Source organism: Anolis carolinensis, chromosome 2 (genome assembly GCF_035594765.1).
Source record: "Anolis carolinensis isolate JA03-04 chromosome 2, rAnoCar3.1.pri, whole genome shotgun sequence".
In the NCBI taxonomy this organism is placed as follows: Eukaryota; Metazoa; Chordata; class Lepidosauria; order Squamata; family Dactyloidae; genus Anolis; species Anolis carolinensis.
The window spans coordinates 285972561-285987591 of NC_085842.1; the positions used below are offsets into that span (position 1 = coordinate 285972561).

General features: G+C 38.2%; 1 protein-coding gene across 1 annotated transcript; it reads left to right on the forward strand.

The window, feature by feature from the left end:
- The first annotated feature begins 9 nt into the window (after positions 1–9).
- gtf2h2 (general transcription factor IIH subunit 2) lies at positions 10–14405 on the forward strand. The gene is made up of 15 exons (XM_003216267.4): positions 10–264; positions 677–754; positions 1943–1979; positions 2359–2445; positions 3427–3477; positions 3577–3631; positions 4985–5090; positions 6340–6430; positions 7067–7154; positions 7928–8035; positions 8528–8591; positions 9102–9205; positions 10581–10683; positions 11948–11987; positions 14008–14405. The coding sequence occupies exons 1-15, from the start codon at positions 209–211 to the stop codon at positions 14158–14160; spliced, it is 1221 nt and encodes a 406-aa protein (XP_003216315.2). The 5' UTR covers positions 10–208; the 3' UTR covers positions 14161–14405.
- The last annotated feature ends 626 nt before the right edge of the window (positions 14406–15031 follow it).

The window sequence follows — 15031 nt, forward strand, 5'->3', positions numbered from 1 at the left end:
CCTTTGTGAGTTCTCCATCCTGTGCCCCTCCCCTTTGGGCCTTTATGCACAGAGAGACTGGCATGCATTCACTCACTGTCCAATGCATGCATGCCTTCGTTAGTTATCCATGGTGGCCTATGTTTTAGCCATATGCCTTGCAGTGTTGCTTGCAACCCATGATCACTCTTTATTCCTATCCTAACTAGAAAACCTTGGGCAGAGAAGGATGGAAGAGGAACCTGAAAGAACCAAACGATGGGAGGGTGGTTATGAAAGGACATGGTAAGATTGTCTTTCTGAATGCCTCCCACTGATGCATGTGTGTGTGGTGCCGTGGGTTCAACCGCTGAGCTGCTGAACTTGCTGACCGAAAGGTTGGTGGTTCAAATCCAGGGAGTGGGGTGAGCTCCCACTGTTAGCCCCAGCTTCTGCCAACCTAGCAGTTGGAAAACATGCAAATGTAAGTAGATCAATAGGCACCGCGCCGGCAGGAAGGTAACGGTGCTCCACGCAGTGATGCCGGCCACATGGCCTTGGAGATGTCTACAAACAATCCCGACTCATCAGCTTAGAAATAGAGATGAGCACCAACCCTCAGAGTCGGACACGACTAGACTTAATATCAGGGGGAAACCTTTACCTTTTATGTATAACATATATATTTTCATTATCTCCTTCCTTTGTTTGCTTCTAGGGAAGTGCTGAAAGAAGATGAATCTGGGTCCCTGAAGGCCAGTGTAGAGGATATTCTCTTCAAGGCCAAGAGGAAACGGTTAGGACTCAACTGTATTCTTTGAAGTAATCGAATGCAAAAAACAGTAAACATCAGAATAAGAGCTGGATTTCAGTGTAATTTTATGAAGAACATCCCTGGGTTTAAATTAAATTTAACCTAATCCTCCTTAGTTCTTAAATAGTTCATTGATCCTTTATATGAATTTAAATCCTAAATATCTCGGTGTCACCTTAGATCGAACACTAGAATCATACAATCCTAGAGTTGGTAGAGACCTCGTGGGCCATCCAGTACAACCCCCTGCCGAGAAGCAGGAAAATCGCATTCAAAGCACCCCTGACAGATGGCCATCCAGCCCTTGTTTAAAAGCCTCCAAAGGAGGAGCCTCCACCACAGTCTGGGGCAGAGTTCCACTGCTGAACAGCTCTCACAGTGAGGAAGTTCTTCCGAATGTTCAGGTGGAATCTCCTTTCCTGTAGTTTGAAGCTGTTGTTCCGTGTCCTAGTCTCTAGGGCAGCAGAAAACAAGTTTGCTCCCTCCTCCAACATTTCTATCCAAAAGCTTGGTCTCACAACTACATTTTTAGTTTTTTTTCTTAAGGTCAGTAGGGATAGGGCTGATCTAATTTCACTAGAGAGGGAGTTCCACAGCCAAGGGACCACCACTGAGAAGACCCTGTCTCTTGTCTCCATCTGTGAAGGAGGCAGGACCAAGAGTAGGGCCTCCCCAGAAGATCTTAGTCTCTGAGATGCTTCATAGAGGGAGATACGTCCTGGCAAATGGCCATCCAGCCTCTGTTCCAAAACATCCTAAAATGGAGACTTGGGCAGCTTATTCCATTGTCAAGCAGCTCCTAAAGTCAGAAACTTATTTCTAATGTTAGCTGGATTTCAACTTTAATAGACTTGCTTTTCAGTAAAAATACATAGTCATTCATGAACAGTGGAATCCTAAGTACTATATTAACTTTTGAGAAGTCTTTTAAGATGCAATCTGTAGAAATATTTATGCATAATTCTATTTTTTTAAATACACTACCCTTCATTCTGTTTGGAATCTCAGAATTTAATAGATATAATCTGTTAAATTGCCAAATAAACAATAAAGCAGCAGTTGAAGCTCAGAATAATTGAAAATATGCAGAAATTAATTTATGTGAAAACAGATGGTACACTGAAATATTATAAAAACAAAGAATAAACCTTTTCGTTTTTTAATTTGCAGAGTTTTTGAACATCATGGACAGGTTCGACTTGGCATGGTAGGCTTTGCTTTCTTATTAGGTCATAGAATTTACTTTTCTGAAACTTTATATTTAAAATGACATATTCCTTCAGTTGAATATAAGAACATATTGAGCAACTAGTTTTTGCTTGAGTTTCATTTTATATTTGGCATATTGCCAATGTGGAAGATCAGTTGTGTCATTGCTCCAGTATGTTTGGATGGTGGTGACATCTGGCCATAATCTATTTCAGCAATTTAGGTCACCTTTGGTGAACTTCTGGTAAATAGGTCAAGAGGAAGTCCTCATAATTGCCCCATCATCTGAATATTTAATGCTATTTGATAGCAATGCAAATAGTACAATTGATTTTAATTTGCTGAATTATTTTGTCTATTTAAAAATGTTTATGCAGATGCGCCACCTGTATGTTGTGGTTGATGGATCAAGGACAATGGAAGATCAAGACTTAAAACCCAACAGGCTGACTTGTACCTTAAAGGTAACTATTTTTGAATATGCTATTTGTATTTCTTCAGGATACATTCTAATAGCTATAATCAATAGACTGTTAGACTTGGTCTAGGGAGACCCACAGTCAGATCATTGCTTGGTCATGAAGATCAGTGACAAGTTCCCACATCATAGTCTAATAAAGATAAAAACAGCGTACATCACTTTTGGAAGGAGGGAATAATATTAAAGTAAAAAATCATTCTCATTTGCCTTTCTTCTGTGAAAGTATTAAATATTGAGATTCCTATTTTTATGCCTTACTAGTTATCTTTATTTACAAGAAATAATCTCATAAGTCAGTTTATGTTCCACCTCCTTTGACTGACTGAACCAATGGCAGCTTGATCCCAGGTTTATGCAGCAGTTCCAATTCTGTAAGACATGATGTTTGGGAACTTAGCTTTACAAGGCAATCCCAAGTCAGTCTCATTTAGCAGGCATTATACTCAATAAGTATATGTCTGATTGCAGCCATAATTGCTTATAGTTAAATATGTGGACTGTGCAGGATAGGGAAATTAACTTTTGAAGGTTAGTTTGTTGATAGCACAGCCAAGAGGGAAGAATTCTTGGCTTCTGTAGCATTTTGCAATGGCACCTAACAGTAGTTCGCTTTGAATCCCCTACAGGAGAGATAAAACAGGATATAGATAAATATAATAATAGTTCAAATTAGGTTTATATTGAATAAATTGGCTCCACAAATAGCAGTACTACTTTATGGTAGTTATTACTGTTACTAAATCCTGAAATTAGATCTATTCTTCTTAAGGTATCTTATTTGAGGGCAGGATTTTCCCCTCCTCCTCTCCAATATATCAGGGACCAGCATCACTCACAGACTTCAACTTAGAATAACACTGCTTTAGACAATGGTTAATTAAAAACATTTTTTAAAAATCCCTGTGAATATGACATTAAAGATATATAAAATAACTTAGGATCCTAAAATTTTGTCTTTCTGTAGTTATTGGAATATTTTGTTGAAGAATACTTTGATCAAAATCCAATTAGTCAGGTATGTATGTCTGCCACCACTGTGCATTACCATATATAAATGTAATTCAAACCTTTATTGGCCTAGGAATACTATAAGTAATAAAAATCTTTCTTGCAGGTTGGCATTATTATAACTAAAGGCAAAAGAGCTGAAAAACTGACAGAACTAGCAGGTATGAAATTAGTATTTCCCCCGTTCTTTCTGAATCTGCATTGTCCACTTATTATTTCTGATTCAAATAATACACATGTTTCATGTTGCCTCAATTGTGTTATATGTTATTGATATAATTAGTTATATTTTACTTTTCTCCCAATAATGAGACTTGAGGTGGCTAACAGCATATTTAAAAACAATACACAGCAAAACCTGTACAAAAATTTCAGTAAAAGTATAAATGTGACAGTTATTTAAAAGAGTTAAACAATTTATAAAATTAAAAAATATTAAGATTCATTAAAAGACTATATACAAACCTTAAAGACAGTGCTGCACAACATTAAAATTGCACCCCAGTTGGTTTATGAAAACTTGAATGCGTAAAAATCTTTTTATTTCCTGGTGAGAGGAGAGCAAGGATTGGAGGGCAACTAAAATGATCAAGGGTCTGGAGAACAAGCCCTATGAGGAGCGGCTTAAAGAACTAGGCATGTTTAGCCTGCAGAAGAGAAGGCTGAGAGGAGACATGATAGCCATGTACAGATACGTGAAGGGAAGTCATAGGGAGAAAGGAGCAAGCTTGTTTTCTGCTGCCCTGCAGACTAGGACTCAGAACAGTGGCTTCAAACTACAGGAAAGGAGATTCCACCTGAACATCAGAAAGAACTTCCTCACTGCGAGGGCTGTTCGGCAGTGGAACTTTCTCCCCCGGACTGTGGTGGAGGCTCCTTCTTTGGAGGCTTTTAAGCAGAGGCTGGATGGCCATCTGTCAGGGGTGCTTTGAATGTGATTTCCTGCTTCTTGGCAGGGGGCTGGACTGGGTGGCCCATGAGGTCTCTTCCAACTCTACTATTCTATGATTCTATGGACTGTGCTGGCTTCTTGAGGAAGGAAGTTGCAAAGTCTAGGAGTCCAGCAACTGAGAAGGTCCTTACCCTTGTTCCTATCAAATGAATCTGAAAAGTTGATGGAATAGAGAGAAGGCTCTCTCTAGAACAGACAAGGGTAATCTTCGACCCTCCCTGCTGTGTTTTGGACTTCATCTCCCACAGGTCTGCCTATTTGAAACTTGTGAGGGAGCAGTACGATTGATGAGCAACCATGCAGTTTGCTGATAAATGTGACTGTTGCATTGTGAATGCTCTCCGGAGATAAGGGAAAGGATACATCTGATTGATTTTATGGCATTTCTACCTTTCATTCGGTTGTCATGTTATCTTCCGGTACTTTAGGTTCGTGCACTTTCTTTGTGCCAGCCTGCCTATAAAAGCCACATTTGATCCCAGGAAAGTCCCCCCCCCCCCCCAATATGGTTGCTTCTTTTCACTTTGATTGTGCGCTGATAATGTGTGAATTCTTTTCAAAGGGAATCCAAGGAAACACATAACTGCTCTGAAAAAAGCTGTGGATATGACCTGCGCAGGAGAGCCTTCCCTATATAATGCCTTAAATCTGGCTACACAGACATTAAAGTAAGTGCAGACTGGAAATGTCTTCTTTTTTAAACAGAGAACATTTTTGATCAAATCTGTGACTAATCAAATCCACAAAAGTCAAAACCGCAAATGTGGTGGGATGACTGTATTAATAACCTGTTAATGTTTAGTATCAATGTATGATTTCAAGGGGCCTCACACAAGTACTGTGGTTCCTCCCCTCTTTTCAGTTTTATCTAAAGTCTGCAAAACCAGAAAGGAAATAGAAGCTGTTTCTGCTGGAGTTTTCCTCTGGGTTATTCTACAAATTAAGTGTAAAATAAATCAAAACATGCTGCAAAATTATAGTAGGGCTCCTATATCTGCAGAAGATGTGTTTCCAGACTTGGATGGATACACAAAACTGCAGATGATAGTGAACTCTATTGCAATGAAGGATCTCCAGTCCAAGAATACTGTGGACTTTCACCTAGGAGGACCTAGAAAACATCTAGAGAAGACATATTTTCTCAGGCATGGGTAAACGAAGCTGGGTCCAGATTCCACGGATATGGGGGTCATACTATATTCTAATTGCTAACATGTGCTATCTGATATTGAAAAATACTTAAAGCCCACATGGTTTGTTTCCTTTCTGTTTTTAGCAGCCTTGATTGAGCTGTCAAACTAATTAGTGAACACAAATATGCATGCACCCATAGCCTGCTTATATTGTGAGTGCATACATGCAAATATATGTATGCAATCTTGTGCTTGGATTTGGGTGTCTTTTCTTTTTTCTTTATATGGGAAGGATCTTAAATGTTTTAGTTTTGCCACAGTTTGTGATAAACAGCAAAGCAAAGGGCCTTTCTTACATGTGTCACTAACCAATTCCATCCTTTGGCATGTTGAGAAATGGGTCTGAGAGAAGAAATAAAATATGGATCTTGTCTATATAATATATTTGGTCTACTTTAGGAGGAAGCTGATAATTGGGTGTCCGAAGTGAATGAGGGATGGAAGTGGGAGCTTTGAAAGGGGTAAAGTAGATATGTGTTACTTTGAGAGAAGATGCTAGCATATAAGCCTGATGTTCTGAAACAGCCTTTTGATCAAGTAAACCATTTGTTTTTGTTTAGTTTTAACCCGTCTGCTTTCTGAGTCTTTAATATCTTAGTCCCTAGCAGGAGACATCTTGGGGGCCCTAAGTATTACATCCAAAGTGTAACTTTGTTAATGTATGGTATATCATTCAGCATTTGCTTTTGTAACAAGCACAAGTAACATACTTTACTCTCTACAGACATATGCCAGGACACACAAGTCGAGAGGTTTTAGTAATATTCAGCAGCTTGACCACATGTGATCCCTCCAATATATATGATCTTATTAAGGTATGGATTCTTTTATTTATTATTATTTATTTATTACATGCATTTATACCCCGCCCTTCTCCCCGAGGGGACTCAGAGCGGCTTACATTCTGCCACAAGGGCCAGCAACAAGTATACTATAAAACAAAACAATTAAAACATGATAAAAGTATACAAAAATTAAAATGCTGCAAGGCAGCAATATTGCACCATCCTCAGTCATTCACTACTGCTACAATTACAGATTTGCGACCCGATTACATCAGCCAATGAGCTTATTTGCTGAATGCCTGGGCGCAGAGCCAAGTTTTTAGTTTTCTTCTAAATCCCAGGAGGGATGGGGTTTGCCAGATATCGCTGGGGAGGGAGTTCCACAGCCGAGGAGCCACCACCGAGAAGACCCTGTCCCTCGTCCCCACCAGCCGCGCCTGCGAGGCAGGTGGGATCGAGAGCAGGGCCTCCCCGGCTTGCTTTTATTGTTTTTTTAATTCTTTGAAAATACTAAATCAATACTGGACAGTTTGTCTGACAGTTGGGATAATTAAAAGAAATCTGCTTGATTAGAGAGCATTTGTCACAAAACAGTAGATTTTTTGTTTCTCTTACAATTACATTTTTTCTCACTGAATATTTTTTCCTCTCTTTTTTCATGTAAAGTCTTTAAAGATGCTTAAGATAAGGGTGTCTGTTATTGGCCTCTCTGCTGAAGTCCGAGTTTGTACTGTACTTGCCCGGGAAACTGGTGGTATGTATGTATGTATATATGTATGTATGTATACACAGTGAATGAATCACAACATGCACACTATTCCGTATGTATAGAAAATGTGGGGAAGTAGATGTGTATGGAAACAATTTCCATTATTTTGTTTTATTTGTTTACTTATAAAATTTATACCTTGTCTATTAATCATTGTTTGAATCCAAGATCTGTTTCATTATAGAACCAACGCAATTTGCAGGAATTGCTAAGAACTGAAAATAAAAAGTAAATAAATTATAGTTAATACACATTCATTGACATACGTTTCCATGTATTTAATTGAAAGTGAAGTGTTTCAAAAACTGGAAATGTTAAATTGATCTTTCATTTAGTATTCATGTAGCAAAAGTTTGAGTATGTTTCCATGTAATGTACAAAACAGTAAGTAAAGATGGTGAATCTTTAAATAGTTCATGCATCCAGTAGAGTGGGGATTAGCCAGTTGCCTTTTCACATCAAGGTATTTATTTTTTGGCTTGTGATGTAGTTAAATAGAGATTTTTTTCTTCCTTTTGATTGTTGTATGGCTATATTGTCTATTAAGTCTTTTAAATAAGCCCATAAAGCAGTCGAAAACAGAAAGTTTTACTGGCTTCCCTGTCCACATGTGTTAATCAAGTCTGACAGAAAAGAAAACAATCATTGTCTTTATAGGCTTTCCTTGCTTGGCCATTTTTAGATTTAATCATCACAGGGATTAGAGGTTATTTATAAGTTTTTCCTCAGTTAATTTAACTTCTCTTTCATTGTGGTAGGAACATACCATGTCATTTTAGATGAAAGCCATTATAGGGAACTATTGATGCACCATGTAAGTCCACCACCAGCAACTTCAGGTTCTGAAAGCTCCCTAATTCGAATGGGTAAGAATTTGTACTTTACCTTAATATGCCAATAGTGATCACACATTTTCCTTAAAGATACACATAGCATTGATTGTTCTGTGGTCTAATTCTCCATACTTTAACAATGTATATGAGCTAGAATGAACTTTGTCTTCATTTCCTGCATAGGTATTAGGAGCAGGTCAGATGTCTTCATATCTGTTTTAGTCTTAACAACAATTTAGCATATGCCTGAATTCCAAAATTTGATTAATCTTAACTGTGAAACAAGCCAGCTATAAAATTGGTTTATTTTAACAAATCACGATTAAAAATAACCATTAAGTGTCAGATTTGCATGGTGCTGATTTGGGTACCACAGCAAGCTTAATTAAAAATTGAGAATGGTCACACATCTGGAGGAAGGATTGTGCTCCAAACGATATCTAAATGGAACACTATTTTTTTTTTAAAAAAATAATTTTTAAATTGCTCAAAAATATATTTTTTTCCTTTCTTCCCCTCACTCAGGCTTCCCTCAGCATACTATTGCATCTTTGACTGATCAGGACGCAAAACCATCTTTTAGCATGGCGTAAGTGAGGTGTGGCTGTGATCAGTGTTTCATGCATCATAATCTTTAAAAAATAGATAGTGCTGTGATTTCTTTGAAAGGGTGGATTGGGGAAGCACTGTTATTGTTTTCATTTTGCTTCAAAGTAGTCTGGCATGGCCACATCACTTACATGCTGGAAGGTCTTGAATTTTATTCTTTGTAAAATTATAAATATTATAAAAATAGTTGAACCAACATTCTGTGAAAGTGTTCAGGGGACATAATGCATGTAAGATAATTTTATTACACTGTAGGTGCATAGGTTTACTATCCAAGATAGCCATGGATGTCTTTCCAGCAAGAATATCTATTGTAAGGCAATCTCATTTTATTGCATTTTGCAGCAAGTTGGAACAAAATTTTTAACGTAAGAAAGACATTTATTGTGGAAGTCTAATAGCTTGCCTGAACATCGCAAATAATCCTGTGGAAATAACAAAAAGGTTTTTTGTATAGCATTTTCACCCACAAACATACTCTTTCTTATAGGCACCTGGAAAACAGCAGTGAGCCAGGTCTTACATTGGGAGGGTATTTCTGCCCCCAGTGTAGAGCCAAATACAGTGAACTTCCTGTGGAGTGCAAAGTTTGCGGTGAGTTAATAATGTATTTATATTTGGCCATTGTAATGGAGTGTAATGGGAGTTACCAAAAAAAACCACTAACTGCAAAAGCAGACAAGAAAATCACAGGACTTATCAAAATGACACTGCAGCATAGTGGCCTAGTCCTCTGAAGCATATCTACTAGTGCAGAGCCTTTTGTAAATCATTTGTGTTATGGTTAGAGGACACAACTTCATCTTTTATGAATGTATCATGTTCAGTAGAAAACACTTCTATCTTCAGCCTATTACGGACTGTCAGTACATGGATATGAGAGACCTTCAAGGCACTCCTGTTGCACTTGGGTGTGGAGCCTCTTCACTCCAAACCACACACTGTCCAGATAATCTAATGTAAGAGTTTATTAAAAGCAGAGTATAATAAAAACTCCTTGTATGAAAAGCAAGCAAATATTAAAAAGGAATCAGAGTTCACCAGGTTATGTCCATGAAAGCAAAGAATCCCCAAAATCCCACAAGGTACGTAAATCCAAGGCAGGCAAAACTATGCCAATCAAAACAAAGTACATAAATCTAAAGTAGGCAAAACTAGACCTTACAATATCAGAATAAAGGTTGTATCATGAACCACCTTTAAAACCCAAAAATCCCTCCCAGGAGATCACTTCTTTTGCACCTGGCCTCCTTATCTCTGAGCCCGTGGGAGAAGCAAGTGGATCCTGTTGACTTAGCTCTAATCTCTCTGACCTTGACACACATTTGTCTTCCCCAATTTCCTGGGACTGCACTTCTGTCAGGTTCCCATGGGAACGGCCTTCAACCCCCCCCCCCCCCCCCCCTTGGATGCTTAAGTCCCATAACATACAGTGGTGTCTATTACATAACATGGCAAAACCAAGGCTTAGTTTTTGGATTTTGTTTTGAGGGGGGGAGATATATTTTCAAGCCTTGGTGGGTGAATCTTTGGACATAGAATTTGTAGATACACAGCCCAACTCTACAGGCAAATACAACATTCATTCCCAGTACATAATTCCTGAGCAAAATTGGTGCCACGATTCAAGTCTTTTTAGAAATCATACATTTTGATTTTATAAAGAAGTGTAATAAACCTATGACTGGGATGAGCTATTAAGAGAGTGGAATTTGCACATCCTGAGAAATACGGTTTGTATTGTTCCTCATATTTCTGTCATTAAGAGTAAGATCCAGAGGCTAAGGCCCTTGCAATTCCCAAATTGCACAGAGAAGAGCAGAACTTGTACCTTTTTATATTTTTTAAAAAACAACTTCTGGAGGGAGGCTATTTGAAATGACAGTAATAGAATAATAAGCAAAAACACCTGTTAAGAAAAAAATTGTGATTTATCCACTTCAGCAAATTTCCTGCTATATTTTTGTAGGTCTTACGTTAGTATCTGCACCTCATCTGGCTCGATCTTACCATCATCTCTTTCCTTTGGATGCCTTTCAGGAGGTCCCTCTGGAAGAGTATACAGGAGAACGGTACATAAAAAAGTCTTACAAAAGTTATCTAAACATCAGATTGTTTATTTTTAAGTAATATAGGCTCTGTATACCTCTTCCCCTTTGTAAACCTTTTGTTGTTGTTGTTGTTGTTCAAAAAGAATAACTTTCCTGGAAACTTCAATGCAAAAAGGCTTTAGTATGTATGTAGTTGTCGGTGGGAGTGTGTGAAAGTCTGGGATCTGCACATCATTGGAAGTAGATTTCAGGTTAATTCTGATTTTGAGAAAGTGCAAGAAAAAAAAACCCTTTGGAGATGTGCTGCTTGTGGCAGATTTGGCAGTGCATGATCTCTCCCACCCTCCCAAATCCACCAGAGCTGTTCACTTTGACCATAACATGGCAACTAAAAGGCTGGAAAGAGTACATTTATGGGTTTTGTCTGGTATTTTTCTTGTTGTTGCGTCCCTTCAAGTTGTTTCTGATTTATGGCAACTCTTAAGGCAATTCTACCATGAGATGTTCTTTCCAACATTTGTTCGGAAAGTTTGCCTTTGTTGTCTGTTGAGTTGAGAATGTGACATGCCCAGAATTACTTATTGGGTTTCCATGACCTGGATTTATTATTATTAGGGCTGGCTATAGGGAGTGCAAAACTCCCCTTTTGCAACAGTTTCATTGACTGCTGATGTGTTTCTGGACACAATTTGGGGTTTTACCTATAAAGCCCTATACAGCTTGGTCTTGTTATTTGTTTATGAGCCTGCTGGAACACTGCAATCATCTGGAGAAGGCTGTCTCTCAGTCTCAAGTGCATTTGACGGGAATCCGGGAGGGCCTTTTTGGTGGCTGCTCCCAGATTCTGGAATCCCCTCTCAAGAGAGACCAGAGGAGCCTCATCCCTGCTGCTCTTCTGCAGGCTAGTGAAAATGTTCGTCTGCCATCAGGAATTTTGGGGATGATGAGGGTGGGTGGTATTTTGGGGGCTGTGTAATTTTAAGTGTGGTTCTAAATACAAACTAATATCTTAATGCATTTGCTTTGTTTTAATTGTGTCATGTTTCTTGTTTGCTGTCTTGAGTCCCTGTATCAGAAGAAAAACAGAATAAAAATGAAGTAAATAAATAAAATGTAACATAATTATGGTATATGGGATTATTATTTGGTATACGGAAATTAGTAACATATAAAATATACTTTGATTATCTATCAAGAACCTCTTGAACTCCATCATGAATCATCATGAGGGGATTGTGTTTAACACGTTTTTCTAATATAGTTTTGTAAATATCTCTTTGAATAGCTATTGTCAAGGATGTCATGGAGGAATCGGAGACCAACACGTAAGTTTTCCATTTTCAGCCTACATTATGTTTTCTTTTCTTTTTGTGGAAGTTATATTTAAAATGAATTCTTGAAGATGATGAAAATGTTACTTGTGATCATGTTTATACATTAAGCAATGTGGATCATTTCAGTTTAATACACAAAGCGATGTTTTGGTTAAAATATTGATGTTTAATGACAATACATTGATTATTGGTTAAATGAATAAATATAAAAGTTCTGTTTCTTGGTAATTTTAAAGTGTTCACAATTATTGTTTCAAAATCATTGGGGTTTTGATATTAAATATACTTCAGATACTCTTTATATTAACTGATCCTGTATTTTCTCAAGAGATAGTGTTATATATTTCTTGATTGTCCTGATGTAAATAAGAGAAGAGTATTCTTAAGACAGTTGTAGAACAACCGCCACCTTGCAGGAGACTTGTGGAGATAAATCACAGCAGCCATTTTTTAGAAGAGTGAGCAGGAAACTCTTAGGTTCTCTAGCAGAGGAAGTCTTTGGTTTCTGACAATATCATGAATCATATAATTTGATCCTCTCTTCCAGAAACTCCACAGCTAATTGCTCATAGTGCAGAATGTTTTCATACCTTCCTGTTGCCTTTTGTCAACAGAGGAAATGTGTATATTTTATCTAGCACTGGATTGGTCTTATTTTCTACAGACCACGGATGACCTAGTGAAGCAGCATTCCCACTGAGCATTTGTTGGTTTCCATGCACTCCAAAAAGCACATTGTTTCAGAGCATATGCCAGTTCTTAATTGGTCTCCACCCATTTATACATCAAGCAATGTTGGTAGATTGAGCGTATATTTCTGTCTGGATTCTTTGTTGCACCAACTAGAGAGTGAAATATTGGAGATAACATTCTGGATTGATATAGAGGAGGAATCTACATAACACATGACTGGAAGAACAGATGCTTTCAGAGGAGGTTCTTAATTGGATATCTGTTTGGCTCCAGTTCGTGCCTTATTAGAATCATAAAATTGGAAGAGACTCCAAGGGCTATCAATTGCAACCCCATTCTGCCATGTAGGAACACACAATCAAAACACCCCTGAAAGGTTGTCATCCAGTCTCTGCTTAAAAACCACAAGAGGAGACTTCAGCGCACTCTGAAGCTGCATGTCCCATTACCAAACAGCTCTTACAATGAGGAAGTTTTTCCTAATGTTTAGATGAAATCTCTTTTCCTGCAATTTGAATCCATTGCTCCATGTCAAAGGGCCCTTCCACACAATCATATAACCCAGAATATCAAGGCAGAAAATTCCACAATATCTGCTTTGAACTTGGTTATCTGAGTTCACACTGCCATATACTCCAGTTCAAAGCAGATGATGTGAGATTTTATTCAGCTGTGTGGAAGGGGCCCTCACCTCCAGAGCAGCAGGAAACAAGCTTGCCTTCTCCTTTCAAATATTCAGACATGGCTATCATGTCTACTCTCAGCCTTCTTTTCTATTAACCTTTCTTTAATGACTGAAGTGTTTAGCTTAGTTATAAAAAACAGCTGGAAAGAAAGCCCAGAACCTTAGGCCATGTGGTTCCCAGCAGGCTTTTAACCACCCTGATCGCTTTTAGATGCTAATGAATTGAGGCAACAATAAATAAACAAACCAATTGAAACAGAAAGGCAGCATAGAAAATATGATAAATATGATAAATAAACTAATACAGTTCATAAGGTATCCTTGCCATATAACTAGCCACACTGAATACCTAGATAACCTGCTCTAAAACACACCAGTTTCAAACTATTTAATTTAGAAGCACTATTAAATACTGAAAAAGGCAAGTTGGTAGGAAAGAAGTCCCACAGGTTGAGGACCACCAGATAGTTATTACACCATCTTACCAATCTTAGCACCAAGTAATGTGAAACACTGGATGAGATCCAAAATTGTAAAACAATTTTAAATTGCGCTATATGCTCAAATCAGTAATAATTTTATTACTTTTACTTGCTGTGATTTCACTTTGATGTTCCCAATCTTTCCCTCCAGGTCTACATCTGTAAAGAATGCCAGAGTGGTTTTTGTGTGGATTGTGACATTTTTGCTCATGAAACACTGCACTGCTGTCCAGGTTGCATTCACAAGCCTCCTACTTCCTCTCCCTCTCCCTCTACTTCTGCCTCTGCCTCTACCTCTACGTGATGTCCGTCCGCTTCACCATCACTCTTGTTACTCCTGTGGCCTGAGTATCCACTTAATATTTGGTGAAGGAGATTAAACATGAGTTAGAGTGCCTGGCTGTATTCTTATGTAAATATTTTCACACTCTTTAGATAATAATTGTGCTTGTACACTGTAACTTGTTTTTGAAGAGTTTTATTTGTGTTGTAATAGCAATTTTGTATTCCTGAGTACAAAACTGATAAATTTAATATGAAAGTGTTCAACTGGGTATGTGTTGTTATCATTACTATTGTATTCCTTCAAGTCATTTCTGATTTCTCACAACTTTTAAAGCAAACCTATAAGTTTTCTGAGGCTGAGTATGTTTAACTTGTCCTTAGGGTTTCCTTGGCTGAGCAGGGATTCAAACCCTGGTCTCCAGAGTCAGAGTCCATTACTCAGACTACTACACACAAAGAAATGTGAGAGGGCATTCATATTCCTATATAGTAGGCATGGACAAATTTCGGCTCTCCAGGTGTTTTGGATTTCAACTTCCACAATTCCTAACAGCCGGGCTGTTAGGAATTGTGGGAGTTGAAGTCTATAAAACACCTGGAGGACTGAAATTTGCCCATGCCTACTATATACATACATAAAAAGCCAACGGGATTCTGGCCTGCATCAATAGGGGTATAGTGTCTAGATCCAGGGAAGTCATGCTCCCCCTCTATTCTGCCTTGGTCAGACCACACCTGGAATACTGCGTCCAATTCTGGGCACCACAGTTGAAGGGAGATGTTGACAAGCTGGAAAGCGTCCAGAGGAGGGCGACTAAAATGATTAAGGGTCTGGAGAACAAGCCCTATGAGGAGCGGCTTAAAGAGCTTGGCATGTTTAGCCTGCAGAA

What these genes read in the sequence shown, in the direction of transcription:
- gtf2h2 (XM_003216267.4), top strand. Translation starts at nt 209, where the DNA reads ATGGAAGAGGAACCTGAAAGAACCAAACGATGGGAGGGTGGTTATGAA. An exon ending in GGCTGACTTGTACCTTAAAG is followed by an intron (nt 2,446 to 3,426) that starts GTAACTATTTTT and finishes GTCTTTCTGTAG; the next exon opens with TTATTGGAATATTTTGTTGA. An exon ending in ATATATATGATCTTATTAAG is followed by an intron (nt 6,431 to 7,066) that starts GTATGGATTCTT and finishes TTTCATGTAAAG; the next exon opens with TCTTTAAAGATGCTTAAGAT.